The 27,786-nt window shown below is 46.9% G+C and overlaps 2 protein-coding genes across 2 annotated transcripts; one reads left to right on the top strand and one right to left on the bottom strand.

Moving 5' to 3' along the window:
• Positions 1–1,108: 1,108 nt before the first annotated feature.
• Positions 1,109–6,350, bottom strand: TRNT1 (tRNA nucleotidyl transferase 1). Its single transcript, XM_059856849.1, has 7 exons — positions 6,132–6,350; positions 5,150–5,343; positions 4,501–4,639; positions 4,171–4,297; positions 3,681–3,874; positions 3,261–3,511; positions 1,109–2,254 (listed from the first exon to the last, which is right to left on the bottom strand). The coding sequence occupies exons 1-7, from the start codon at positions 6,280–6,282 to the stop codon at positions 2,006–2,008; spliced, it is 1,305 nt and encodes a 434-aa protein (XP_059712832.1). The 5' UTR covers positions 6,283–6,350; the 3' UTR covers positions 1,109–2,005.
• A 5,075-nt stretch (positions 6,351–11,425) lies between these two features.
• On the top strand, positions 11,426–25,974 carry IL5RA (interleukin 5 receptor subunit alpha). The gene is made up of 10 exons (XM_059856958.1): positions 11,426–11,516; positions 12,682–12,827; positions 13,122–13,260; positions 14,247–14,379; positions 14,454–14,644; positions 15,611–15,756; positions 16,165–16,303; positions 17,599–17,695; positions 22,446–22,527; positions 25,172–25,974. The coding sequence occupies exons 1-10, from the start codon at positions 11,447–11,449 to the stop codon at positions 25,262–25,264; spliced, it is 1,236 nt and encodes a 411-aa protein (XP_059712941.1). The 5' UTR covers positions 11,426–11,446; the 3' UTR covers positions 25,265–25,974.
• Positions 25,975–27,786: the final 1,812 nt, after the last annotated feature.

Genomic DNA, 27,786 nt, shown 5'->3' with positions numbered 1-27,786 from the left:
TGCTTGCCTAAAATATGTGAATATTTTTTATTTCATGCCTTTCATTTTCCTAGGGGTTAATTTTAGTGGAGGATAACCAGAAATGCTCAATGGAGGGAAACCTCAGGCAGGGCTGATCTTTAAGGAGGTGTTGGAACACAGCTGCTCCTGCACTGAATTCCAGCCAGGGCTGGCCATGAGGGTGCTTGTGGAACAATCTGGTTTTGCTGTTTTCTAACAGGATTCTCTGTGTTGTCAGTGAAGGATGGAGGAAATGGTGCTCCCCCTGCTTTTAGTGACCAGCTTGGCCAAATAATCTCCAATTAAACCCATCAGTTTCTATTTGCTAATGATTAAACTGGCTTTGAAATGATTGATTTAATAGTGCACTCTGCAGCATCTATACTGTGTAGTAAATAACTCTGATTAAAGTCTTTTCAGAGTAATCATTGCCAGCATCAATTTAAATAAATCATTCCTTGCTGTTCATATGCATGATTGGGGTTGTCATCCTTAATCCTGGGGGACAGAGTTGTGCAAAGGTTCCCTGAGAGCTCAACAATCCTTCAGACAAACCAGAGATGAAATCTGGGAGCAGGATTGGACCCAGGGCTGGCAAACAGCTGGAAATGGAAGCTCAGCACTCATGGGAAGATCTCCCTGCTAAACTTTGTCAGAGTATCCATTTGGTCCATGCCAAGATCATAAATTTCAAGCTTTTCTCCTTAAAAATCCTCTCTCCGAGGGGAGTTGGACCCTGATAGCAGTGTGAGGTAAAAGTGTTGATATTTCCCACCTCCACAGCCATTGCCCTAAAGCTGCACTTTGGGGAAATCCTGAAAGGAATCTACAGCCCTGAGTTTTGTCACTCTCCCTCCAAGATTTCAGTCGTTCCAGAAAAAAGGGGGCTTCAATTTAATCACCTCATTAAATGAGGCACCATCCTGTTCTTGTGAGATTTGCCTTACTAACAAACAGCACCTTCCCTCTTCCAGGCACCTTCAGGATGATTTATTCAAAGGACCAGACATCCCAGGAAAATGAGTTGTGTGAAAGCCCCAAGTGCTGATTTTTTCCAGCATTGCTCCATTGTTGCCATCTAGTGCTGCAAAATGATATCCAAGGAAAATGAAATCCAAAGGATTTTATTTGTTACCATGGTTCTGTAGGAAAACTTCAACCTACAGCAAGATTTATACACACAAGAGCTGCTCCCAGAGACTTTGTTAATTTAACAGCACACCAAAAACCCCAGGGACAGGAAGACATTCATAAAGCCCAGGAATAGCTCTGCTCCAAATCCCCAAATTCCCAAGACAAGGAGCTGGATCTCCCCTTGTTCATGGTAATTAACATTAATAGTTTGTCTCACACCTGAAGTTGAAAATAAAATGTAGAACCTTCACCAGCTTGCTGGGGATTTAGTTTACTCAGTGATAAGTTACTGAAAAACTACTGAAAATTCATGATACTCACTCAGCCAAGTCATCCTTTTAACCTAAAACTAATTCTGGAATTCTGGAAAATAAAGGAAGTCCTAGAAAGCAGCCTGGTTGTCCATGGCAAGGCTGCTGGGAACTGCTGGAGTGACTATTTCCATCTTTATCCAGCTTTAAGTACAAAAAGAGTTAAGGTAGAGCCCATCATTTCCACACATTTTCCTAGGCACATAAAACCCCCTCCATGATTTTATCTATAGGATGCAAACAACCTTTTTAGGGGGATTTTGGTTGGGTTTTTTTTCTTTTGATACAGAAAGTCAGAAAGAGAAAAATCTTGCCATCACCTCTCATGCCCTAAGTCATGATAAAATAGTAAATATTTATCACTAGAACAGCAAAGAGGGGTTGAGAAGGTGGGATTTGGCAAACAATGTTTTCCATTATTACAAAATGGAACCTCTCCTTGCAGAAGTTAGGAATCAGTCATGAAATTGTTACATGTGACAAATGCTGTGAGAGGCTCAGTGTCCTGGGAGCTCAGTTCCACTCGGCTCAGGGCACAAACAGTTCTGTCATTATTCCCTTTACAGCTTCTTCAGGCAGCTCAGCAGTTCCTCTTTATCCATGTGGTACCCACTCTTTTTCCACTCATCCCTCAGCTGCTGCAGTGCTGTCCCAATCTCCTTCCCAGAGGACACCCCCATCTTCCTGAGGTCGTGGCCACTGACAGGGAAGGAGGGCACAGTCCATTCCTGCATTTCCTTCAAAAGCTGCTCCTCTCCTTGGTACTTCAGGAGCTCCAAGATCCTGGAGTTGGTGTTGGCTTCTCTAGACTAGGAGGAAAAAGGAAAAAGAGAGGCTTCAGTATGACACAGCAGAAGCAGCTCCAGGTGTGCTCAGCATTGTGCTATTCCCATTATCCTTGTTAGGCAAGGCCTTGGCTCTCTCCTGCCTCACAGGTGTTAAAACTGAGCTTTGCAGGCTCTGGGAGATCCTTGGAGACTCCCTGAATGCCAGGTCATAGCTGTGATCCCTCCCCATCACCTTCCCTGAGGGAGACAGGCCTGGTTCTTGCCCTCAGGATCAGCAGAATTCAGGTGGAAGTGACCTCACTGTGCTGTGGAAGAACATCCCAGGTTGCCTAAGGAATATCACCCAAAATCACTCCAAAAAATCACCATAAAAATCCAAAAAATCACCCCAAAAATACCCAAAATTGCCCCAAAAATCATGCCAAAAAATCCCCAAAATAACATACAAATTCGCCTCAAAATCACCTAAAAAATAATCTCAAAATTGCTGTAAAAATCCCCAAAACCACCCCAAAAAATCATGCAAAAAATTGCCCAAAAATAATCTAAATATTTGCCTCAAAATCACCTAAGAAATGCCTCAAAATAGCTGTAAAATTCCCCAAAATCACTCCAAAAATCACCATAAAAATCCCAAAAATCAACCATAAAATCTCCCCAAAATTACACCAAAAAATCACCGAAAAATCCCCAAAATCACCTAAAAATTCACCTCAAAATCACCTAAAAAATTGCCTTGGGAAGAACACCAGGAATTGATTTTCCATTCACCATTCAGAGCAGAATTATACAGAAAAAAGCCAAATTCTCCTTGAGGTGCAGCTCCTGTTTCATCCTTGAGCAGGACAGCAGAGCAAACTGCCAGTGACATTTTCCAGCCTGACTGTCTTTAAATCAGCCCAAAATCTGCTCCAGAGCACAGGGTGCTCAGAACTGCTAAAACACAGCAGGTTTGGTTCTGAGAAATGTCTTGCAATGAACTCAGCTCCCTGTGAAGCCCCAGTGGAGCAATCTGAACTCCACTCACATCCATCAGGAAGTCCTGGTATGGTCTGAGTGGTTCTGGCCCTGAGCCTTTGGTTAATTCCTGCCTGTGCTTCACCAAGAAAAGGCCTAGGTTTTTTTCTTCCTTGGAGATTTTCAGCCTCAGGTCCAGGTTTGTGACATCATCCTTCCCCTTGAACAAGGATGTCAGGACAGTCATGGGTTTTGGAGACAGATTTTGGATGTTTTTACTGACTCTGGCAAATTCCTCTAAATTCCCAGCAAGTGGTAGCCCTAAAAACACACAAAAAGTGCAAAGAAGTGTTAGTAAGAAAAGTGGGTGTTAGCACAGCATAAGAATAAAATCTGATTTCTGTGTAAACCCAAGTTTGATCTCAATTTGCTACAAAATTCTGTCTGTATGAGATACAGGAGTAGGAAATCAAACTTCATTTCACTTTACCTATGTACTGGGCAATATCCAGCTCATACATAAGCTGAACCAAATGATTGACATGGTTTCCAAGAAGAATTTTTTTCAGTTCCACCCAAATCCTTTCTCCTGATATTCCAGCCAAGCCTTTGGCATTTTCTTTAATTGCTTGCAGTGTAATAGGTTCATGATCTCCAGGTTTCTCCGCAATTCTTCCATAAAATCTGCCAAATAAAACCCCTGGATGTTAGACTAGAAAACTTACAATTATAAGTAAGTTTTAATTATAAGAATAATTAAATAATAAATAAGTTTTAATTATAAGAATAATTAAAAACAAATAAAAACAATTAAAAATAATTCTTAAAACTATACAACTTATTCCACTTACAATCATAAAATCATTTAGGTTGGAAAGGAAATATGACAACTACAACTCTTTTTACATCACTGGTATCTTTTTTACATGTTTTTGAAATTTTATACAGTTTATTTATCAAGGAAAGGCAAAACCTCTTACCTGAAGTATCTCAGGATTCTTAAATAATCTTCTTGTATTCTCTCAGCTGCCTTGCCCACAAATCTGATTTTCTTGTTTTTCAAGTCTTCATAGCCATTAAAGAAATCATAGAGTGTCCCATCCAAACCTGGAATAAAAAAAAAAAACCAGAATATCCATTTACCAATGTGGCTGAGACAGTGAACCCCTCTCACTTGGCAATGAGAACTTGTGTTATTTGAGCTGGTCTGTCCGATCACCTCATGTATTTACAGACCCCTGACACAGACAGAACTCGCTGGCAAAACTCAAACCCAGTGCTTCCTCCACACCAGTGTTTTTCAGATGTACCTAGGAACATGGAGTTGACAGTGAGGTCCCTCCTCTCAGCATCCTTGTGCCAGTCCGTGGTGAACTCCACCTCCGCGTGCCGCCCGTCGGTGACCACGTCTATGCGGAGAGTGGTAATCTCAAAATTCTCTTCATGGAGCTGCAAATCCCACAGACACTGTTACTTCAACTCATCCACGACATGAAAGGACATGAAATTAAATAAAATGAAAATCATTTTTTCAGCCCTGTGCTTGTGTCCAGTGGGGGGACACATGAACAGCAACGTGTGCAGGGTTTTCATACAGAGTCGAGGAACAGGAACTTCTGAAAATAATCCTGACATTATTTATTTTCTACAGAGCATGCAGAAATTTTCCTGCAGGAGATGGACTAAGAGCAAGGTAGAGGAAATCAGGAGCAGGAAATATTAGGATCATGTGTGGGTGGGCAGCCAAGATTATTTTTTCTGGTGATGACACAGCAGCATGAATGGGTTCCATGCATTCAAATATGGTAATTACTTGAATTCTACAATGAATAATAAAAAAAAAATCACACCAGATTTTAAAGCAGGGTCTCATTTAAACTCTTGCTGTGATACTTTAACAAATAAGGAGCAAATTTTCTACTAGACATCCACATGCAGGTAGAAGAGATCTAAACCAACCCTGGCAGTGATGGTTCCGTGTTTTTCTCCTTTGTTATTGATCAGACGAACCCCAGCTGCTGTGAACATTTCCTTCATCTCTGCTGGTGTGGCTGTGGTGGCAAAATCGATGTCCTGTGGTGTCACTCCGCTCAGCAAATCCCTCACGGCCCCTCCTGCTATTCTCAGCTCATAGTTCTTCTTCTCAAACAGTTCTGGGAAGGGAAGGAAAACCAATAACCGATAAAGCAATAAACCCAGGGCACAATCAGCCATAACCTGCCTTCTCACAAAATTAAGATCATAGATGTAGGAATAAACACTCAAATGTGCAGGAAGCAGCAAATAACTCACAGCTTCATGCAAAATGCACTAATTCATGGCACAGCTGAGCACCCACAGGTATTTTCCCTGTCGTTCTGATTTATTTTTCTGAAGCTTTTCTGGAAACTTAACTATTGGCAGGTCTCTAATTGGCCCTGGGCACTCTGGGCTGGGGATCATTTTGAACAGTCAGAGGCTGACAAGGGAAAAGAATTCAGATAATTTACAGCAGAGAACAGCAAGCCACAAGCCCAAATTTCTCCAGGAGCAACAGGGCATCACGGAACAGGGCCTACAAAGGGATAAACGAGCTCTGACCTGTCCCTGCAGACTGGCTGAGCGTGTTCGGCCTGGAGAAGGCTCTGGGAGCAGAAAAACGCTCTTTTACCAGGGCATGGAGTGACAGAGCAAGGGAAAAGGGCAATGAGGGAGGGTGGGTTCAGGAGTGAGGCTTCCCTGTGAGAGTGGGGAGGGACTGGGCTGGAATTCCCGGAGCAGCCGGGGCTGCCCTGGATCCCTGGCAGTGCCCAAGGCCAGGCAGGACATTGGGGCTGACTGGGAGCAGCCTGGGACAGTGGGAGGTGTCCTTGCCATGGCAGGGATGGGCTTTAAGGACCCTCCCAACCCGAAGCACCCGGGGCTGCGCTCAGGGACATTTTCGGGGCTCCCTCACACTCACCGGCCACGCTGCGCAGCCCCGGCGTGAAGAGCGCCTGGAACTGCGGCGCCTGCAGCCTCATGGTGCCGGTGCCGGAGCCGCTCCCGCCGTGCCGCCGCCGCAGCAGCCGCAGCCCGGCCCTGCGGGGCACAGCCCAGAGCTCAGCCCACATCCGCGGCACGGCCGCTCCGCCGCGCCGCCCTCACTCACCGGGGCCCAGCTCCCGGAGCGGCGGCGCCGGGCGATGAGCTCAGAGCGGCGCCGGGCTGGGCATGGGCACCGCCCTGGGGCCGGGCTGGGGCATCGGCACCACCCCGGGGCCGGGCTGGGGGATCGGTACCGCCCTGGGGCCGGGCTGGGGCATCGACACCGCCCCGGGGCCGGGCTGGGGCATGGGCACGGCTCTGGGGCCGGGCTGGGGCATGGGCACCGCCCTGGGGCCGGGCTGGGGCATGGGCACCGCCCTGGGGCCGGGCTGGGGCATGGGCACCGCCCCGGGGCCGGGCTGGGCATCGGCACCGCCCCGGGGCCGGGCTGGGCATGGGCACCGCCCCGGGGCCGGGCTGGGGCATCGGTACCGCCCCGGGGCCGGGCTGGGGGATCGGCACCGCCCCGGGGCCGGGCTGGGGGATCGGCACCGCCCCGGGGCCGGGCTGGGCATGGGGACCGCCCCGGGGCCGGGCTGGGGCATCGGCACCGCCCCGGGGCCGGGCTGGGCATCGGTACCGCCCCGGGGCCGGGCTGGGGCATCGGCACCGCCCCGGGGCCGGGCTGGGGCATCGGCACGGCTCCGGGGCCGGGCTGGGGCATGGGCACGGCTCCGGGGCCGGGCTGGGCATCGGTACCGCCCCGGGGCCGGGCTGGGCATCGGTACCGCCCCGGGGCCGGGCTGGGGCATCGGTACCGCCCCGGGGCCGGGCTGGGGCATGGGCACCGCTCCGGGGCCGGGCTGGGGCATCGGCACCGCCCGGGGGCCGGGCTGGGGCATGGGCACCGCCCGGGGGCCGGGCCGGGGGATCGGTACCGCCCCGGGGCCGGGCCGGGCCCCGCTCCCCCCTCGCTCCCTCAGCGGGACCGGCCCGCCTGTGCTCAGCCGGGAAAGATTGATAGAAACCCTCAGGGAATCACTGGGTTGGACGAGACCTTCAAGATCATCGAATATAACCCAGCCCCAGCACCCCAACTCAACCCTGGCACCCAGTGCCACATCCAGGCTTTGTTAAACACCCCCAGGGATGGGGACTCCACCACCTCCCCAGGCAGCCATGCCAGAACTTTATCACCCTGTCTGTAAAAAACTTTTTCCTGATATTCAACCTATATTTCCCTTGGTGCGGCTTGAGGCTGTGTCCTCTGGTTGTGTCAGTGCTGCCTGGAGAAGAGCCCAGCCCCAGCTGAGCACAGGCACCTTTCAGGGAATTGAATGGTCTAAGTCAGATAATAAGGGCACCCCGAGTCTCCTTTTCTCCAAGCTGAGAATCCCTCAGGGATTCCTCACAGGGTTTGTGTTCCCAGCCCCTCTCCAGCCCCATTGCCTCCTCTGGATGTGCTGAAACATCTTAACATCCTTCCCAAACTGAGGGGCCAGAACTGGACACAGCATTCAATAAAAGATATAAAATATTTACCGTGGCTTTGTCTTGGTTTAGAGAAAAGGACTTATAATGGGAAAACAAGTTATAGCAGCAGGGAAAATACAGTTTGGTAATGGCAGAATAACTGGGATGGAACTGATGAGTTTCTTCACCCCCCGATGAGAAGGAATTTGGTAGCATTTAAATGTTTGAATCACTGAAATCACAAAGGCATAATTTTGGAAAAGCCCTCTGAGATCATCAAGTCCAGCTGCTCCCCAGCACTGCCAGGCTTGCCACCAAACCCTGTCCCCAAGTGCCACATCCACACAGCTTGAAATTGCCCCAGGGATGGGGATTCCTCCTGACCCAAAACCCCATCCTGTTCTGTGGAGCAGATATCAGTGATATGAGTGATAACTAATTATTTACAGCTATTAATGTGCACTTGATAATGTCTAAATGCAGTTGAGATCTTGCCCACATTGAATTACACTCATTTCCACCAATTTGGCAGGAGCTTTAATTGTGTCCTGAGCCCCAAAGCACTCACCTCTCCAAGCTCGTGTCACCTGCACATTAATAACTTGGATGCCAGGTTGTTAATGAGGGTGAGTCATTAGCCTTCTTCTCATCCTTCCTAGAACTCCATCACATGCAGCCCCACTTCCTGCAGGGTCTTCCCTGGGTTGGATTCTGTTCCTGCTTTGTGAGCCTGCAATACCATCACAGAGTCATGGAATGGGCTGGAAGGAACCTTAAAGCTCACCTTGTGCCAACCACCTGCCATGGGCAGGGACACCTTCCACGAGCCCCATCCAACCCTGAACACTTCCAGGGAAGGGGCATCCACAGCTCCTCTGGGCCATGCAGAAATTACCCAACCAACAGATCTCAGCTCAAAGCTCTCAGCACAATATTAGGAAGCTGGTTTTGGCACTGGTAACTTCCCAAAATGCTGCAAGGCTGTGTGGCCAGAGCTTTGGACAAGATGGCATTAAAAAATTGGACAAAACATGGACAGTTTTCCAGCAATGTCTGGGTTTGATTTTCTAGGGGAAGTACCCATTGGGATATCAGCAGTGTGGCTGCAGGTTATTTCTTTGCAGTCAGTCATCACATTCCTGCTCTTGAAAAGTCATCAGAGAACTCTCAGACCATTGTATATAAATAAAATAACCCCATTTCTGAGCTGGACTGTGCCTGTATGCAGCCTTCCACCCCGTGGTTAAATCCCCAGTTCCCTTTTTCAAGAGGTGCTTATCTCACTTGTCCTCTGCCATCCCTTCTGAGGTCCCAGCCCCGCTGGTACTTGAAGGCAGCAGTTATAAAAGAAACCCACAGGGAGAGCACCCAGGGGACAGGGACAAACAGACCCAGCTCTTGGCAGGACTCTGAGCTGCCCAGGTAACCTCCCGGGGTGTCTGGTGTGCTTTGGGGCTGCCTTGTGCTTGCTTTGAAGACTCCTGCTTTCTCAAGTCTGTGTGCACTGGGAAAAGCACCTGGAATCTGCTGCTGCTTTGTTGCTCATGAGGTATTGGGACACACCAGCTGTAAGGGAGAAAATCATTATTTTTCGGAGGCTGGGTTTTGTGCTTTGGATTTCTATGGCCCTTCTAAAAGGAATATATTCCTTGCACAAAGGGAATATCCCCTTTACCCTCTGCTTATTACTTACATAACCAAAACATAATCAAAACTTTGTCCTAAGAACTTACCATATCCATTTTTGTGAGGAGCACAATCCTCCTGTAGCCTTCTAGTTACCATCTTTACTTTCATGCACTTATTTTGATTCTCTTTTCAGCAATTTCTCCCATGAAGCAGGGTATCAGATGCAGTTTGTTCTCAGGGGCTGTGGTCTTACACAGCTGCAGAAATTCAGCTTGCAAAAGCTGTGCTGTCAATCTTCGTCTGGCAGCAAGAAAAGGACAAACAGCATTTTGGAAAACAAAGCAAGAACAAATAAACAAACTGAAAAGAACAGGATAATAATTTAGGACTCATCTGAATTACAGTAACATTTTATATCCAGTTTCAGTTCAGTAACGTGCTGCACAGAAAATGTAAGGTCTAATACCTGCAAGATTTTAGGCAGAAAAAAAAAAAAATCTGTAGGATCTCTTTGAAAGTGTAGAGAAAAGAAAATCAGATCCCTTAACTTTTTGTGGACAAATTAAAAATAAAAATCCACAGGTAGCCAAACCCACTTTAAATAAACCCATGGGAGAGTCAGCAGTTGTACTTAAAATAATGCCTGAAACCAACACACTGACATTATTCAAGTAGATGTGAAGGCTAAGCACTTGCAAAACATGAGTCTTTTAAAAGATTTTTAAAAAAATAATGTACTGAAGTCATTGCTTTTTTTAAGGAAAAAAAGAGTGAATGCTCTCAGCAGAGAAACTAATGAAGCTTCTTTCCCAAAATTGTTTTTTATTTTCAAGGCTGTGAGCATAATGAATTTTTACTTCTAAACATAGAGAAAAGTTTAATATTAGAGTATTTACTACTCTCATCAGGTAAATGAAAGGGTGTTTCCTGAAACAGCAAAGAAAGCCTGATGCCAGTAATTTGTGCAGGCATAAATGTGTGCTGTAAAGAGTATTTGTCCCATTGTCTGTGGCTTGCTACATTTTGGGAGAACCAAAATGCCTGGCCAAGATGTCATTCCATAACCCAACATACCCAAAATCAAACTCTGGCTCCCCAGGAATAATCCATTAGCAAACTCCTGAGTTTCAGCTGGCCTCGTGCACATTTGGGCTGTCAGGAAAGCAGAGAGGCACAAAATGTGAATAAAGATAATGAGGGGACTTGGACATTAAAAACACACTCCACTGTAGATGATGTGTCATTTTAATGAACTCAGCACTCAGACTGCATTTTGAAAAATAGTTACTGTACAGCAGAATTATTCCAACTGTGATCAGTGGGAGTGCTTCCAGTCCCTGGGTTATTCCTGCTCATTACCATTGGAAAATATTATGTTTTCCATGTGAGCAATTGCTGTAGTGCCCCAGGGAGGTGGTGAGATTGGGCTGGGGGGGTGCATTTCTCTTCAGTAAGAACATTTTGGCAAGCTGCTGTTCTGAATGCCCATTTTTATATTAGGTTATACATGAATGATTACACTGAGATTTTTTTTTTTCCCCAGTAATTCATGAAACTATCCATAGGAAAATGCTGGGTTAAAGCATTAAAAATTGTTGTTCATTGAAATTAGAAACAAACAAAGCAGTTTCTCTTACCCTCAATAATTAACGGTGGAGAATTAGCCTTGAGGTGAGCAGTGTCTCTGTCTTTAGAGAGCTTTATTGGAGGAGTAACTAGACAGAAAATCCCAGTCAGCAGCTATTTTAGAGAGTGGGAGCTAAAATATGGTTATTTCTGTTCTTGGAGGAAAGGGGACTCTCCCCAAAGCCAGTCTACACGAACCTGACACACCTTCCATGGAGAAATGCTTAAATCCATGGATGCCCTGAACATCCCCACACGGAGGTTTGAAAGCAGCAGCTTTTCAGAGAGGGCTGGCAAAGGGAGCAAGATGAAATGTGCTCTGTGTGCCTCTATTAAATTTAGCTCCCACAAGAAAAGAAGTCTATCCCTGCAAGGCAGCAGCTTCACTCCTTTGATCATGGGGATGGATCGTGGTCCAGGGGTTGGGAGTTTAACCCTTGGCTTGTGTTCATTTTTAGCTCCTGTGAAATGGTGCCAAGGCTGCTGGGCCGATGCCTGGCTGTGCCCATCCACCACCCAAAGATGATGGCCAGGGGGATGCCAGTTTTCCTGCTCCTCCTCTGGACAACACACACACCTCAAGGCACAGGAGGTGAGGAGTTTCCAGCTGCCAGGGCAGTGCCCTGGCGGGTGCCCAAGGTCCCTCTGTGCTGGGCACTGTCCTACACGTGGATAAAGCTGTCCCTGTCATGCCATGGGCCCAGGAGCAGGGGTGACCACTGCTGTCCTGCTTCCTGGGACTGTGCCCTGTCCCAGATTGTTCCCAGTTGGTGCCTGGTTTGCTTTGGGAGAAAAGAATCTCCAGTCATGGGGACACAACTTGTGTTGGGGTTTTCTGAGCCTTTTTGGGGCAGTTTTCCTACTGCAACGTGAACTCCTGGGCATCAAAGGTTGGAATCACAGGAGAAGAGAATTGGGGGCTGATCATGGAATCCCAGAATGGTTTTGGGATGGAAGGGACCTTAAAGCCCATCCAGTTCCACCCCCTGCATGGGCAGGGACACCTTCCACTGTCCCAGGCTGCTCAGAGTCACATCCAGCCTGGCCTTGGGCACTGCCAGGGGTGCTGATGGCCCTCAGCTGCCTGGGGTTTGGCAAATAAGGGAGAGCAGGCTCTGGAGAACTGGAGGGGAGCAGATTGATTATTTCACTGCCCTGCTATTTATATGCTAACATTTCCCCCAGCATGAGATCCTCCTCATTTCCAAGGGAGCTCCAGGAATCCTTCTTGCCCTGTCATTTTAAATTATCCTTCCCATCCTTCTGTGTTTTCTTCCATTAGTGCTTAATTCCTCTGTTCATCATTTTGGTTCTACTCTCACATGCAACTTCTTGTGGCTGTCAACCTTCTCTTTGAAAGCCCCCCATGTTGCCCTCTCCTTCAAGCTGATGTGGGTGAGAATTGTTCATGCAGTTGATCACTCCATCAGCCCTGTGACAATGAGGACCAAGATGAAAACTCTGAACCTAATTAGCAAGCCAAATGTAGTATATCACAGTAATTTTCAAGCTGAAACTGTTGTAAAAATTTCATTTTTCAAGTTAAGTTTTAATAAACTCTTATTTGATAGGGCTTTGGTCATTAAGAGTGTGGTTTTTTGGTCAAATATTAGAAATATTTTCCAATGAGTTATTGAGAGAATATAATATTGAAATGAAATTATTTTCTTGTATTGCTCACTGCTTGCAAACAGGTATTTCTCTGAATAATTCACTGGATTGGACACTGATGGATATTTCTGTTTTCTCCCTTCCAGTTCAGGTTTTGCCACCTGTTAACTTCACCCTCACAGTCTCTGCATTAGCACAAGTGCTGTTACAGTGGGAGCCAAACCCTGCTCAGGAACAAAACAACTCCACCGTTAGATACGATGTGAAAATCCTGAGCCCTGAGCCAGAAGAGGTAAGAGAAAAAACAAATCTTGGATCCTAAGAAGACTAAATCCCTGCTGTTCTCTTTTATCTAAACCCACACTTTGGAACTGCAGAGATTCCCTCTCAGCCATCCTTGTGGACACAGCTCTGCTGGGACGAGCCTTGGGAATTGCAGTGTTCATCCTGAGGGGAGCATGGATCCTGGCTTTAAGTACTGGCTCCCCATTCAGCTCACTGAGCTCACCCCAATGGGTGGCTCAGTCTTTGCAGGTCCCTTTTAGCCTCCCATCCCCTGTGGTTATTTGCTATTTTCTGTTTCCAGTACGACACCAGGAGGACTCACAGTGTGCGAACTGCGGCGCTGCACAACGGCTTCTCCGCCCGCGTGCGCACCCTGCTCCTCCAGGAGGGCCTCCAGATGAGCAGCGACTGGGTGGAGGGAAACCTCCCACCTCTGCCAGGTAAGAAAACCCAGGGAAGGCCTGGGGTTTGTGTTCTGCCCCAATCTGTGGACTAAACATTAAAAGGTGACACGTTTAGTTCTTTAAAATAAAAATACGGCGTTTTCCGCTCTACCTGCTACAAAAGGATTTAGCTCAGACCTTTCCCTACTGCAGTGGAGCCTGGAGTTCAATCCACAGGTGCAAAATGTCAACAACACCTATAAAATTTTCTAACAATGCCTTGCTAAGGCTGAGTTAACCTAGCATGGTGCACCTAAGGTATTGCTGCCTTGTTCCACATGAAATACACAGAGCTGTGTGGCACAGCTTTACTCACTGCCAGGGACCTGCATCCTTCCCAGGCCACGGAGCTGTTGATGAGGAGGGGAATTGGATGCAACAGACACAGCTACAGTGGCCCAAACTGGAATCCAAAAGGAGAACTGGATGCAACAGACACAGCTACAATGGCCCAAACTGGAATCCAAAAGGAGAATTGGATACAGCAGACACAGCTAAAATGGCCCAAATTGGAATCCAAAAGGGGGAGAATCAGATGAAACAGACACAGCTACAATGGCCCAAACTGGAATCCAAAAGGAGAACTGGATGCAACAGACACAGCTACCATGGCCCAAACTGGAATCAAAAAGGAGAATTGGATGCAACAGACACAGCTACAATGGCCCAAATTGGAATCAAAAAGGAGGAGAATCAGATGAAACAGGCACAGCTACAATGGCCCAAACTGGAATCAAAAAGGAGGAGAACTGGATGAAACAGGCACAGCTACAATGGCCCAAACTGGAATCCAAAAGGAGGAGAATTGGATGCAGCAGACAGAGCTACAATGGCCCAACCTGGAATCAAAAAGGAGAATTGGATGCAACAGACACAGCTACAATGGCCCAAACTAGAATAAAAGTTTTTAGCAACAAGAACTTGTTATGATTTTTGCAGTGAGGTTTTCTTTCTGCTCTGTAATTCCTTGTAATTCTCTCCAGGTGCTGCAGAGACCTCTGTCACCAACCTGTCCTGTGTCACCCATGTCACCATCCCTGGCAATGTCTCTCTCCGTTGCACTTGGCTCCCTGGCCAAGGGGCTCCAGAAGACACCAAATACTTCCTGTTTTACAGGTTGGTGTTTCAGCTTCTCCAGCCAGCAGTGAATTTCTTTAAGAGCACCCTGTCTCACCAGCATTTTAATTTAGGTATGAGACCCACACAGAGGAATGTCCCACTTACACCAAAGACAAGTGGAGCAGGAATACTGAGTGCAGATTTTCAAGTACTCAGATCAAACCTGATGAGATTGACAACCTCGTTGTCATTCACATTAATGGCTCCAGCAGACGTGCTGCAATCAAGCCTTTCCAGCAGTTATTTAACCAAAATGCCATTGGTGAGTAGGAATACATGAAAAAAATAAAAAAGTCTGGCAGGATTGTCAAAATGGGAGGAAGTTCTGTTGGGTTGAGTGGTTCTTGATGCAAGTGAAAGGATGTGTTGATTTTGTATAGTCATCTTAAGGGAATTGGAAGTAATAACTGGATTGTTTTAGCTAAATTTGATTTCAATAATCTATTTTAAATTGTAGAATGGCAAAACTAAAAGCTAGTAAAGTAAATTATTCTGTTTGTTAGCCAAAGCATTATTTCCAATATTAATTTTCAGTTGATTTAGTCAATATACTTTAAAACACTGTTTTTATCACCCTTAATTTTGCAGCCTTCCTTTAAAAGGAGTGAGACACGTGGTGTTCAAGTTAACCCTGTCCTGGAAAGGAAGGCATTAGAGTCTGGGATAAAAGGGAGTGTCAGCCATGATTGTCTATCATCTTTCATCCACACAAATCATTTACTTTCCTGCCTTTTCCATACCTTTTTCTTTTTTTAAACAGATAACAGTTCTCTTTTTCATGATTTCACTAAGAGAAAAAAAAAAAACCCCACAAATTTTCTTCTTAGAAATCATCCCCATAACAGCAGCTGAATTCCTTTGAATTTTTTCCATTTTTCAATAACCTCTTGGCTACATCTGCATTTTCTTCTTCCTGGAAATGAAATTTTTCTAACTATTCTATCATTAATTTAATACTTCTGTGGAAATTAATTTAATAAATTCCCCTTTGCTCAGTAATCTAAATTTCCAAAACTTTAGAGTGGATTTTCCAAACTGTTTTCCTATTACTATTACCAGCAATATAGTTATTCCTCTTAAATCCTTATCTTTTCAGTCCAAAAAGGGAAATAAATTCAATAATTATAGGTCCTACTTGGAAACACTATCAGGTTATCAAATGCTCCAGGTTTTTAGTAGTTAAACTTGTCTCTATAAATAACTCACCTGTATGGTTCTCTTTTTGCAGAGAAAGTGAATATTCCCAGAAATATCAGCATATCCCTGGAGCAAAATGATCTCCTGGCCACGTGGGAGAAGCCAATTTCTCCTTTCCATGAGGAATGTTTTGAATATGAATTTTATCTCATCAACCTGAAGTCAGGAAACCAGCAGGTAATTGCTCCTCCAGCATCCAAGATTATCCAGCATTCCTGTCCTCTCCAGCTGGAATTTGCCTTCCTCTTTTCCTCAATGCCTTTTCAATCTGCAACAAACCCTCCCCAAGGAACTTGGGAAAGCAGGACAAAATGGGATTTATTCAGCTTATGCATCTGGGCTCAGAACAGTTTTTACCATTTAGAAAATGCTGCATTGAGAATCTGCAGGAAGAATGCAGAAATGAGGCATTGCCCAGGAACTTTCCCTGGAATATTTGGGTGTTAGGAGAAGTTACCCCTATAAAAATGGGGCACTTACCTCGCAGTTAATGAAAACAATAAAAAGATAAACAAGGTTTAAATTTGTTTTCTGAATGGTTGAGTCTTAATTAACCTCTGACAGCACAAACTCTGTTCCTGACAGATCCTGAGAATCTCCTCCAGCAGTTTCCAGCTGTGGGTGGATGCCAGCAGCAGATATTCCATCAGGATCAGGGCCAACCTCAACCACATCTGCCGTGCCCCTGGAGTCTGGAGTGACTGGAGTGACACCATTTATGTTGGTGAGAATTCCCATTGTTCCACTGCTGGGGAGCCAATGCTGCCTCATCAGCAATCCTGGAATTCTAACAGGAAATGGGAAAACAGAGATTTGAAGGAAAAACCTGACTTGTGAATGCCAAGGGGATTTAAATCCGTTCCATTAAAAAGAAACTAATTGCAAGAGGATTGGTTTTAGGCAACGCTTTGTGAATATTCCAGAGATTGCTTTAAACTCAAGGCCTTTTCTTGCATCACTGCAGTTTTTTCAGGTTTTTCCCTGCTCTCATTGTGATGTTCATACTAAAAATAAATGTGAGAGACAATGTCAGCCATTGATTCACTGAAATTATCTCACCCCTCCAATGCTGAGGGATTCATTCACCCTTCAATGCTGGTTCACCTCTCACCCCTTCAGTGCTGGGTGAACTCAGAACATTCTTTTAGCATCTTTTAGCATCCCCATTGCTGGGGAGCAAATGCTGCCTACTCAGGAGCGTGCCCAACATCACAAAAATCTCATAGGAAACAGGAGAGCAGGGATTTGAATTTAATTCCCTGAAATTATCTCACCCTTTAAATGCTGGGAGAAAAAAAGAACATGATTGTAGCATCTTTGGGGCCTGATCATTTGCCCCATGCTGTTTTGTGTTTCCTGCTTGCTGACCAAGTTGTTGTGGAAATAACAGTTCCTTTATCACTGCACGTTATCAACTGTTTGTTCTTAGACATCCTCCTTTGCTCTTATCTCTGGAGTTTCTCAACTTCCTTCTTTCCACTTAAAAAATACTCTGCTACACTCTCCTGTTTACGCCATTTCCCCTCCTGTACCATGAATTCACATTTTTAGTGGTTTGCCTCCTTGAGCTCCCCACCTGGCTCACACAGCAAACATGGAAAATTCATTCTGATGGCAAAACAAAGTTGCTCTTCCCTAAAAATTTATTTAAATCTCAAAAATATCCAAGGACAGGACCACTTAATCCAGTTTTTCCCATGGAAAGGAGTTTTTAGGGGCTTGTTGAAGTTCATTGGCACAATACAGGTTCCTGCCACTTTCTCAGCCACTTGTTCTCTCCTTTATTTCAAGAGAAGAGAAAATTATTGTTGAAATCAGAAATTCAGTGCCATGGAAACTCTACATTTAATTTCTTATTCTAGGTATCAAGTCTTCAAAATCTACATGTTAATTTGTGATCTGAATACAACTGCATTAAACACCTAATGAAATACTTACAATATTTAAATTCTAAACACATTTCAAATAATCTGTACCAAAATAATACATTTAATTTCTTTTTTTTCCCTTGAAATTCAGGACAAAATAAACTGGAGAGTTCCACAGCCTGGATTCTCACTCTGCTCTGTGTGTCCACGTCCTGCACATTGCTGCTTGCTGCCATAATATGCCAAATGTAAGTATTACCTTTTTTTTTTTAATTGCAATATAACCAAGGACCAGGTATTCAAGAAGCTTTGCTAAATTCTGAGGAAAATCTGAGTTTGCCTAAACATACAAAGCAAAAATAATCAGCCTCATTAATTATCAGTAATACCATTCAGCACAATTGTGGGGTAAGAGAGGTATTCAATTCAATCTTGTACAACAAACCCATCTATTGATCGAGGTGAATTTGTTAAAATTTGTTAAAATCTGTTTGCCCTTATCTCATTTCTTCATTCAATGCACCTGACTGGGTCAGTGATTTCCCCAGGAATCTTCATTTATCCCTGGTGAAAGCTGCTCAGAGCATCCCTCATGGCCAAAATACCCAGAGCCCTGGTGTTTGCTTTGAGTATTTGAAATAATGAATTTATTTTTAATTATACTCTGGCTCTGGATGCTGTATAGCACAGGCCAAAACTCCCCAACTGCACAGTGAGGAAGCCCAGCTACCCTCTGGATTTGTGCCTGTGACAGTCAGACCACAAGTGATGGATTAAAGGCTCCATGGAATGAGAAGTTTCTCCCTGAAATGCAGCAAGCAGCAGTTACCACCCACAATAAACACATCTCCCCTTAATGGAAGTGCTAATTCCCTATTAATTTCTTTAGTGCCTTTTTATTTATTGCTCATCCTGATGCATCCTTGGCTGTTTTCCTGTCCCTGCTGTGTTTCCTTTATCCAGTAAAGGTGTTGTGGACAGGATGCTCCAAGAGGACAACTGAGGTGAGCTCTGCCTGTGGGACCTGTTCTCAGGGCAGCTGAATGAGCAGGGCTCTGCTCAGGCTTCAGGCAGGAGCAGCACAGGGAGTTTATCCCTGTGGAATTCGTAGGCAGCCCCAACAAGAAGAGATGAGAATCTTGACTCCATGGTTCAGAAGGCTGATTTATTATTTTATGATATATATTATATTAAAAGAAAATTATATACTAAAACTACACTAAAGAAAGAGAAAGGAGACATCAGAAGGCTGGAAAGAATGAATAATAAAACCTTGTGAGTGCTCACAGCCTCGACACAGCTGGACTTGTGACTGGTCATTAATTAAAAACAATTTCACATGCTGGGTAAACAGTTCTCCAAATCACATTCCAAAGCAGCAAAACAGGGAGAAGCTGAAGCTTCTCAGCTTCTCAGGAGAAAAGATTCTGGCAAAGGATTTTTCATAAAATATGTCAGTGACAATCCCTGTGTCACACACTTGTCCTCGGCTGTGCAGCCTTAATGTCTTGCTGAAAATCCCCAAATTTGTCTTACTTACATGATTCTTTTATGGATTGAGCTGGAGCTGGAGGTCTCCCCTGCTCCAGCACCTTCTCCAGCTCTCTCCTCTCTCTTTGGGACAGCAGAACCAACACCAGTCAGCAGCAGTTTGCTCCATGTTGTCCTGTGGAGTTCTGACAGCATTTGAATGTTACATTAACCCTTTGGAGATCCTGGAACACACACAGGGGCAGAAATAAATCCAGGGTACAATTCTACTCAACCAGGAGATGCTGTACTAATGCATTGTATGATTTTAATCCAAATTTCAGGGAGCTTTTCCAGGTTCAGCTGCTTGCTGCTACCTTGGTTGCTCCCAGGAGTTTCTCTCAGGTATAAAATTCCCCAAAACCCAAAGGCTCATTCCTTTTTCTCTTTGCCAACATGATGAAAATTTTACCTCCCTGCTACTCTGAATTTCATGGAGCTGCTCACCTTATTCCACCCTTCCCTGCTGCTCCTTGCTCCTTCTCCTTCTCTAATCCCCAGCCTGCCCGGGGAGGATGGGCAAGTGTAAGAAGATGAAACACAGGGTTGTACCTGCAGATATTGAAAAAAGAAAAATGGAGCAGGTTTCCTAGATCACAGTTTCATTAGTACTCTCTGTTTTTACTGCTCTTGAAAATTCATGAAGTGCACTCTGCGATTCAAGCCACGGAATCGTTTCCAATTTCGTGGGATTTCAGCCATTATAAGGAATTTCATTACAGCAAAGAGCTCCATAAATTTTTCTGTGTACTTGCAGGCATCAGGGTTAAAGCCCACCATTTGGGAGGAGTGCTGCAAGGCAAAGGGGCCCTCTGGGACAGTTTGGGCAGGCTTTTCCCTTCACTCACTTGCAGAGGCTGCTGGGGTTAGAGACTTGATAAAAACCACAGCTGAATGTTCTCCTGGTTTGCTCTCTGCCTTTAGGAGTGAGCAGCTTCTGTATTTCCCTAGGAATAACATTTTCTCCCGGAGGCGAGCCCACAGGAGGATGGAGTCAGTAACTTGCTCTGACAGGAGGGCACTGAGTGCCCTCCACACCCCAAAATCAGTGTGGTTATCCAGGTCCCCCCCTTCTGCACCCCTCAGCAGCCCACGAGTCACCAGTGGAACAACTCCATGGGGAACCTCAGGGGAGGCACTATGACACAGAGTTAAAACAAATACTTCCTCAGTCTCATCACAAGGAGAGCTTGTTCTCCTGCTTGTTTCTCATGTTTATCTCCAGCCTTTCCATGTCACAGCCTGTGGGAAGAATGGAAATTTCAGAAAGGCAGACACAGCACAAAACCCAGCCCCTGAAATGCTGATTTAAGGCATGAGGGTCCCGTGGGGCGTGTCCAGGGCCTGAAGGTCCAAGCAGTGACAATGGAAGCAGGCTGTGCCTTAACCTGTGTACACAGAGACACCTGGGATGCTTTTTGTGACGAGATCTTTAACCACCTAACTCTGACTTTTCAGTAACCTCCAAAAGAGAACAGAACCATTCTGAGGGCACCACCCCAGCAAAGACCTGAGGGGCAAAGCAGCCCTCATGGACACCCTCCTGCCTCATTTCTCGTGGGCATTTGTGCACCTTCCTTAAGTGCTCCCCTTCCAGAAGTGATGTGTAATTAATGCTTTTTGCTGCCTCAATAAATAATTTTGATATGGCTCCATCAAAATCTTTTCTTGGCAAACTGCACAACGAGGAACACACCAATCCCAAGCAGAACCAACTCTTGTTGGTACTATGCCCAGCAGTGGCATTAATCAGAGCTGAAATGAGCTGCAGGGGGAATGCTGTGGCCTTTTGAGAAGTTTGTGAGAGCTGGTGAGGTGCAGGAGCTGGGAAATGCAAAGCTGCCCTGGGTAATGGCACAAAGGCCTGACCCTTAGGAGGAGAGCTGGGATGAGTGGAGGTGATGGAGGGGATGCCAGGTGCTGCAATACCAGCACTGGCACTCATCCTGCCCCACCCCTGAGCTCCAGCAGCAGCCACTTTCCTGTCCCACCCAGGGGTGGGCAGCAAACACCCAGCAGTGGCTCTGCTATGTCCAGCACTTCAGCAAAAAAAAAAAAAAAGCAAATGTTTTCCCCAAAACAACTCACACCCTGATTTTCCTGCCCATATTCCCCTTTGTGGCTGTACAATTCCCTCCCAAAGCCTCATCCCCTGCAGCAGAGGGGAGACATCCCACAGCTCGTGGCTGTGGGGTGCTGTGGCCCTTCCTACCTGATGATTAGTGAGGCATCAATGTCACCTTCAAGGCAGCAGCAGCTCAGCCAGGAAGGTTTAGCTCCAAGCTGACAGACAGAAAATATTATTCCTCCTCACTGGAAGAACAGTAATAGGATAAAGGTAAACTTGACAGAACTCAGAAAGCTTCTGGAAGAAGAATAGTCCTAAGAACATAAGCACTGAACTAAGCAGACATCAGCTGGGGGATTGTCACAAAATAAAGGGGGCAGAGGAGCAGATTTGCCCTTGGTGCCTGAACACATCTCTGCTTCCTCCAGAACAGACGCAGAGACCAGTTCTGGGCTGAGCACTCCTCACTCAGGCCAAGTTCCCACTGAAACCTGCCCCTTCTGGACACGGTGCTGTCTGGGGCTGGAGGGTGTTTCAGCAGCAGGAGTGTGAGATCTGAGCTCTGGCATGCACCAAAGACAAGGAACAGTTCCCTCTGCTGTCACAAAACCCCCTGTGCTGAGAGCCCAGCCAGGCCAAGGAGTGGCAGGCAGGGAAGGGGGTCTCAGGGCTGTGAGCAGGGTGAGTTACCACAGCACTGGGCAGATCCATTTGCTGCCAGCTGTCCCTGGTGCCTTCCCCTGCCCGCTCCCAGCTGCCTTGGCACACAATAATTTGTGTTTGCTCTCCTGCCACGAGGCACTGGCAGTTTATGGCCAGAAACCAAAGCTGAGCACGAGGCAGCTTGTCCTGGCTGTCCAGATGAGGTACCTGACAGCAGAGCCCTGGGGAGCAGCAGTGTGAACAGACAGATCAGAGCAGTTCAGTTCTCCCCAGACAGCCCCAAAAGCCCTGGCAGGGGATGGGGACAGCCTCCCCCACCTCCTCCTGTCACCTGCCTGTCCCCAGGGCCCAGAGGTGTCCTGTGAGGAGTGGCACAGCTGCCCAGCCCCAGGGGGGACCATTATCTTTTGGAACCTTAACTACTAAGAATTTTAAATTTCTGTGCTAACAAACACTAACCCCCCAAAACCCACTATGTTTAACCTAAAACCATAGAAATAAACCTTCCAAAATTGAATTATAAAACTAAAATTATAAGTATATAATTTAAATAAAAGTGTAAAATATCACATATTAAAAACTTAAACTTAGCAGTTAGGGTTCCAACAATCATCTCTGACAGGAGGTGCTGCAGGCAGAGCTGGCTGCTCCTGGGGCTCAGCACCTGCTGCTGCTTGGGCCCCTCATCCCCCAGGAACAGCAACTCTCTCTCATCCCTCCACTGCTGTTTCTTACAGAAACCACGTTTGGAGGAAACTGTTCCCACCAATCCCAACGCCCAGCAACAAATTCCGAGACCCTTTCCCAACTGACTACGAGGTAAATAAACTTTTTTTCTTTTTTTTTTTAAACTAAAATGAATGCTTTTGTTTGTGTGCTTTTCCCCTGTAAGGCTGAGAGTAAAGAGGGTCATAAAATCATTAAATCTCAAAAAGATCTCCAAGACCATCAAGTCCAACCCCATGAGCACTAATCCCATTGAATTTAGCAATTCCTGAGGCTGTTTTTGCCATCTTCCCTGCTGTGGGAGATTCTCACCTCGCTGTGTGGCTCCTTCCTTTGCCCACGACAGGTCCCAGTCTGCTGCAGCTCTGCGTCTGGCTTTGCTTGCAGATGTTGTGGTTTGAGAAGGGTTAAAAATGAACAGAAGGGTTAAAAATGAACAGAAGTGTTAAGTGGTATTGTCCAGGTTTTCCCTTTGCCGGCTTCATTCCTGACTCCAGCAGAATTCCTCTCCAGGTTTTCCCCTTGCTGGCTCCATTCCGGACTCCAGCAGAATTCCTCTCCGGGTTTTCCCTTTGCCAGCTCCATTCCTGACTCCAGCAGAATTCCTCTCCGGGTTTTCCCTCTGCCAGCTGCATTCCTGACTCCAGCAGAATTCCTCTCCGGGTTTTCCCTTTGCTGGCTCCATTCCTGACTCCAGCAGAATTCCTCTCCGGGTTTTCCCCTTGCCGGCTCCATTCCGGGCTCCAGCAGAATTCCTCTCCAGGTTTTCCCTTTGCCAGCTCCATTCCTGACTCCAGCAGAATTCCTCTCCAGGTTTTCCCTTTGCTGGCTCCATTCCTGACTCCAGCAGAATTCCTCTCTGGGTTTTCCCCTTGCCGGCTCCATTCCTGACTCCAGCAGAATTCCTTTCCAGGTTTTCCCTTTGCTGGCTCCATTCCTGACTCCAGCAGAATTCCTCTCCAGGTTTTCCCTTTGCTGCTCCTTTCCTGACTCCAGCAGAATTCCTCTCCAGGTTTTCCCTTTGCTGGCTCCATTCCTGACTCCAGCAGAATTCCTCTCCAGGTTTTCCCTTTGCTGCTCCTTTCCTGACTCCAGCAGAATTCCTCTCCGGGTTTTCCCTTTGCTGGCTCCATTCCTGACTCCAGCAGAACTCCTCTCCAGGTTTTCCCTTTGCCAGCTCCATTCCTGACTCCAGCAGAATTCCTCTCAGGGTTTTCCCTTTGCCAGCTCCATTCCTGACTCCAGCAGAATTCCTCTCCAGGTTTTCCCTTTGCCAGCTCCATTCCTGACTCCGGGCCGGTTCTCTGTTCCCTGCACTGAATTCCTGAGTTCCTGAGTTTGGGGCTCACCTGCGGCTCTGCCCTCTGCAGGAGCTGCAGTTTCTCCCCAGCCGGGCAGAGGCTGCAGGGTGGCTCCTGGAGAGCTGCTCCTGCTCGGCCTCACAGTTCAGTGTTCTGCTCCTGCTGTTAAGCTGGACTCAAGCCTTTCTGGCTTTGCTGTCGCTTCTGATAAATACATTTATCCTACAGCTAAGATAAACCCCTCATTGTCTGCTCAGGGGAAGGGCTGCTCAGCACCTTGGTTTTCATTTCTCCCCTTGGAACGGGGTTTGATTTTTTGCATGTTGTTCTTCTTCCATGGTCTGGTTGAGGAAACAGGCTTAGAAGATTATCACATAATGTTTGTTTTTAATTATACCACAACTTGGGGCATCACAACTAAGATCATGAGAAACAGCAAATATTAATGCTGCAGCTGGAAAATGTGAGCTTGCAAAGGCAGGTTCACGTTCTCAGCAGTAGCTCTGCCTTGTTTCCAGTCTCCTCACTCCAGGTGAGCTGGCCGTGGTAGGTGACACCAGCCAGAGGCCTTCTGCTGGCACCACGGCCACAAGGCTGGTGGCACTGGCAGGGAGGGCTGAGGACATGGCCCAGGTCCCTGCTGAGGCCACCAGGGAGAGGGAAGTTGTTTGCTGGGGACACTCAGTTCCTAAATTCGCTGTAAACAGGGCTGAGGTGATGAAAGCCCTGCAAGTGGTGGTGGCCCGTGGGAAGCTGCTGGTCCCTGCAGTGTCACCTGCCACCCTGCAGGGCTTCCCAGCAGCTCAGCCACTGCTGCTGCCTCCTCCTGCAGCTCTGCAGCCCTGCACCCTTGTTTGTGCAGCTCTGCCAGGATGTGATCTCATAAATGGCTCTGCTGCCCTGTACTCAGAAAAATTCCAGTGCCTCAATCCATGATCCCTCCCTGCCAGAGTGCCAGGTCCTGGGGGAGGCTCCCCAGGGCAGTGGTGGAGGCACCAGCCCTGGAAGAGCTCAAAACCCACTTGGTTTTTGGATGTGGCCCTTTGGGACAGGATTTGGTGGGTGTGGCGGGATCTGACTGAAGGTTGGACTTGATCATCTTGGGAGATCTTTTCCAGCCTTAATCATTTAATGATTCTGTACCCTCCAACTCCTGCTGGGCTCCTTGTTCTTGGCTACAGAGGGGTGGCCACTGTGGTAAAATTTGGCAAGTGGGGGGTTTGGGGGTGCAGGGCTGGAGGGACAGAGGATGAGCAGCTCAGTGAGAGCTTCAGCCAGAGGGTGAAAATCCTCCTGTTGAACCCAATCCTTCTGAGCTCCTCAACCACAAAAGATTTTGGGTTAATCCCTCTGTGAATGCACCAGTTTGAACTCTTAGCTCTCCCCCAGCCCAAGCCACCCCCCAGCTCCAGCTCCAAGGGGTGTTTGCTTTGCAGAGAGCACGGACCTGCCCCAGCTCCACGGAGACCGAGGTGGGCAGCCTGGCTGAAGGCCTCTCCTGCAGTGGCCTCGACGACTCCGTGTTCTGAGAGGCTCCACAACATCACCCACCAGTGCTCTGTGTCACCTCTGTGTCCCTGCTCCCAGTGGGGATGAGAATTTGCCTCCACCAGGTGCCTTGTTACCAAACAGAAAGTTCCTGCTCAAGCAGGATCGAGGTTCATGGCACAAGGGCTGTGTAGGGAAAAACAAAGCTTGGAAAAGAGTCAATGGATTCATTTTCTCTGGTTGGCACCTTAATCTTTTGGATGTTTGTTTTACCTTGCTCTGACAACTGGAGATGCAAACTGGGTTTGGCACAGTCCTGTGGATGCAGCAAGGTGGTCCTGGCAGTGACCAAGAGGGGTCAAACACTGGGAAGAGAAGAAAAAAATGTGTGAAGTACCCAGTGCTGTCACCCCCAGTGCTGTCACCCCCAGGGCTGCACAGCAAGGCCACCATGAGAGCCAGACACTCACCTGGCCTTTGCTGCTATGCTTTGTAATGAAACTGTGAATTTCCACCTGAATTTCCACCCTGGGCTCTGACCTCTCTGGCTGTGGCCCATGGAGTTCTCCTGGTCTTGCAGAATTCCTTCTAATTCCAAGAAACTTCCTGTCCATGGAGCAGGGTCACACACGTTAACAAAGAATAAAAATAAAGATTTGATCCAGCCAAAGTTCTTTCAAGGGTGCCTAAAGAAATGGAGCTTCCAGATACTATAAACTAAAAATAATTATAATAAATGAGCCAGTTCTCATCTGGGTGAAGTAGCATTGCTCCATCAAAATTAATGTAGCTCATTAATATAACATTGGTGCCTCCAATGTCTCCCCTGCATGTGCTTTTAATGGATTTGAGGGGCCCAACTTTAACACTCTAAAATCAGAATTTCATTAGCAAAATCCTAAAAATGAGACTAAAGACAATTCACTTATTGGAATGTATTTTATATCGTGCCTTCAAGTGGCCTGATAAATAAAGTTTCTGCACATAACTCCATTCCCATTAATGGCAAGCTATTATAGAGGTGAATGCCATATATTTAAATACATTTTGTGTGTCAGGTCCTTGGTATTTCCAGGATGAGTCCTCATGGGGACAGGCAGGGTTGGATGGCTCGGAGAGCCAGCAGCCACACTTCTACTCACGCTGGTAAATAAATCCAGCCTGGTGTAAGCAGGAGCAGCAGCATGTCCCCAGCCAGGCTGCAGGTCCAGCCCACTCACCTTTAGTGATCTCACCTGCTGGAGAACCCAGGGTGCAGGATGAGGACAATTCCTGGCTGAGCTCCTCCTCATGATCACGATCCCTGAAGGAAAATCTTCACTCCAGGCAGCATGGAGGAAAAAGGAAATTTGTCCAGGAGCCCAGGCCACACCCAGGGCTGTGTCAGGTTTTGGCACCACCACAGCAGATCTCCAGCCCCCAATCCTCACAGAATTATTCATTCCTCATTTTTTTCCCTTCGAACCCAGCTCCCAACCCCCTCATTGCTCCTGCCCTGCTGCCTCCAGGACAGCAGCCCCATGAGCTGCTCCTTGCCTTCCTCTGGAAATGACAATTTTACTTTTCTTTTTACAAACAGAATTGTGCTGCAGGGCTGGTTGATTTTTCTGCTGTTGTGAGGTGTGTTGCAGCGTGGGCAGGTGGCAGGGAGCTGCAGCCCTCCTGAGACATCCCCACAAGGAGAGAGCCCCACCATTGTCACAGCAAACACCACAGCCAGCAGGAGCTGCTCTCTGGGACAGCTGCTTATTTAAATCTAGCTTTGCATGGATTTCCAGGGGGAGTTTATATCATTTACAGACTGAAAGAGTCCAGGGACAAAGACAGGGAGAGGTGGAAGGCCCAGGATTATGTAGTGCTAAAAAGGGGTGGAGCCAACAGCAACAACCAATCACTTGAATGTGTGGGCGGGAAAAAGAATACAGTGACCAATAGGAAAACAGAAGGGTAAACAGAGAGGGGTATGGACCAATGAGGGTACAAAGAATGGAGAAACTGCTAGAACTGTGACCATATGTGGTTAATGGGGTTGGACAGCCAATGGGCCAACAGGGGGCGTGGCTCTAGGGTTGATTGACAGCCTGTCACGGGTCCATGGCAGAGGTCCCTGAGCAGGCCCACTGGTGCAGTGTTGATCCTCTGGAATGCAGAGCACCGTTCAGCTCCTGTCCTGAAAGACTGGAAATGTGGCCTGGTGGATTTACTGGTTCCCAGCCGTGCTCCCAAAATCCTCAGGAATCCCCAGGATGACAGAGGCAGTGCCTGGAGGGGCTTTGCTCCGGCCACAGGGTCAGAGATGCTCCATCCCCATGAGCTTGGACAGCTCACAGCTCTACAAAACAAACCCAAAATTCACCTGCTCACGGTTTTTGGTCAGTTTTGGGCACAGATTTAAACCAGAAGTGTATAAACAGACTTTTTTTTTCCTTTCTGCCTTGACAAAGTTTTGATTTAAACCAACTCTTGTATCTTCACATCAGTATCAGTCTCAGCAGGCTCTGAGGGGAAATTTCTCACTGGGCAGAACAAAAAGTGGAGAAAAAAGGCTCCTGGAAGACAGGTA

Source organism: Haemorhous mexicanus, chromosome 11 (assembly GCF_027477595.1).
Source record: "Haemorhous mexicanus isolate bHaeMex1 chromosome 11, bHaeMex1.pri, whole genome shotgun sequence".
NCBI lineage: Eukaryota > Metazoa > Chordata > Aves > Passeriformes > Fringillidae > Haemorhous > Haemorhous mexicanus.
The sequence above is the reverse complement of the archived record's forward strand: the minus strand, read 5'-3'. Positions and strand labels throughout refer to the sequence as shown.

Bases quoted from the DNA above. Each gene is read 5' to 3' on its own strand.
- TRNT1 (XM_059856849.1), bottom strand. From the start codon at position 6,282: ATGTGGGCTGAGCTCTGGGCTGTGCCCCGCAGGGCCGGGCTGCGGCTG. The intron at 5,344-6,131 runs GTGAGTGTGAGG...TTCCCTTCCCAG, and splicing joins GGGGCTGCGCAGCGTGGCCG to AACTGTTTGAGAAGAAGAAC. The intron at 4,640-5,149 runs GTTGGTTTAGAT...TGGGATTTGCAG, and splicing joins ACGGAACCATCACTGCCAGG to CTCCATGAAGAGAATTTTGA.
- IL5RA (XM_059856958.1), top strand. From the start codon at position 11,447: ATGATGGCCAGGGGGATGCCAGTTTTCCTGCTCCTCCTCTGGACAACA. The intron at 12,828-13,121 runs GTAAGAGAAAAA...TTCTGTTTCCAG, and splicing joins TGAGCCCTGAGCCAGAAGAG to TACGACACCAGGAGGACTCA. The intron at 13,261-14,246 runs GTAAGAAAACCC...AATTCTCTCCAG, and splicing joins AAACCTCCCACCTCTGCCAG to GTGCTGCAGAGACCTCTGTC.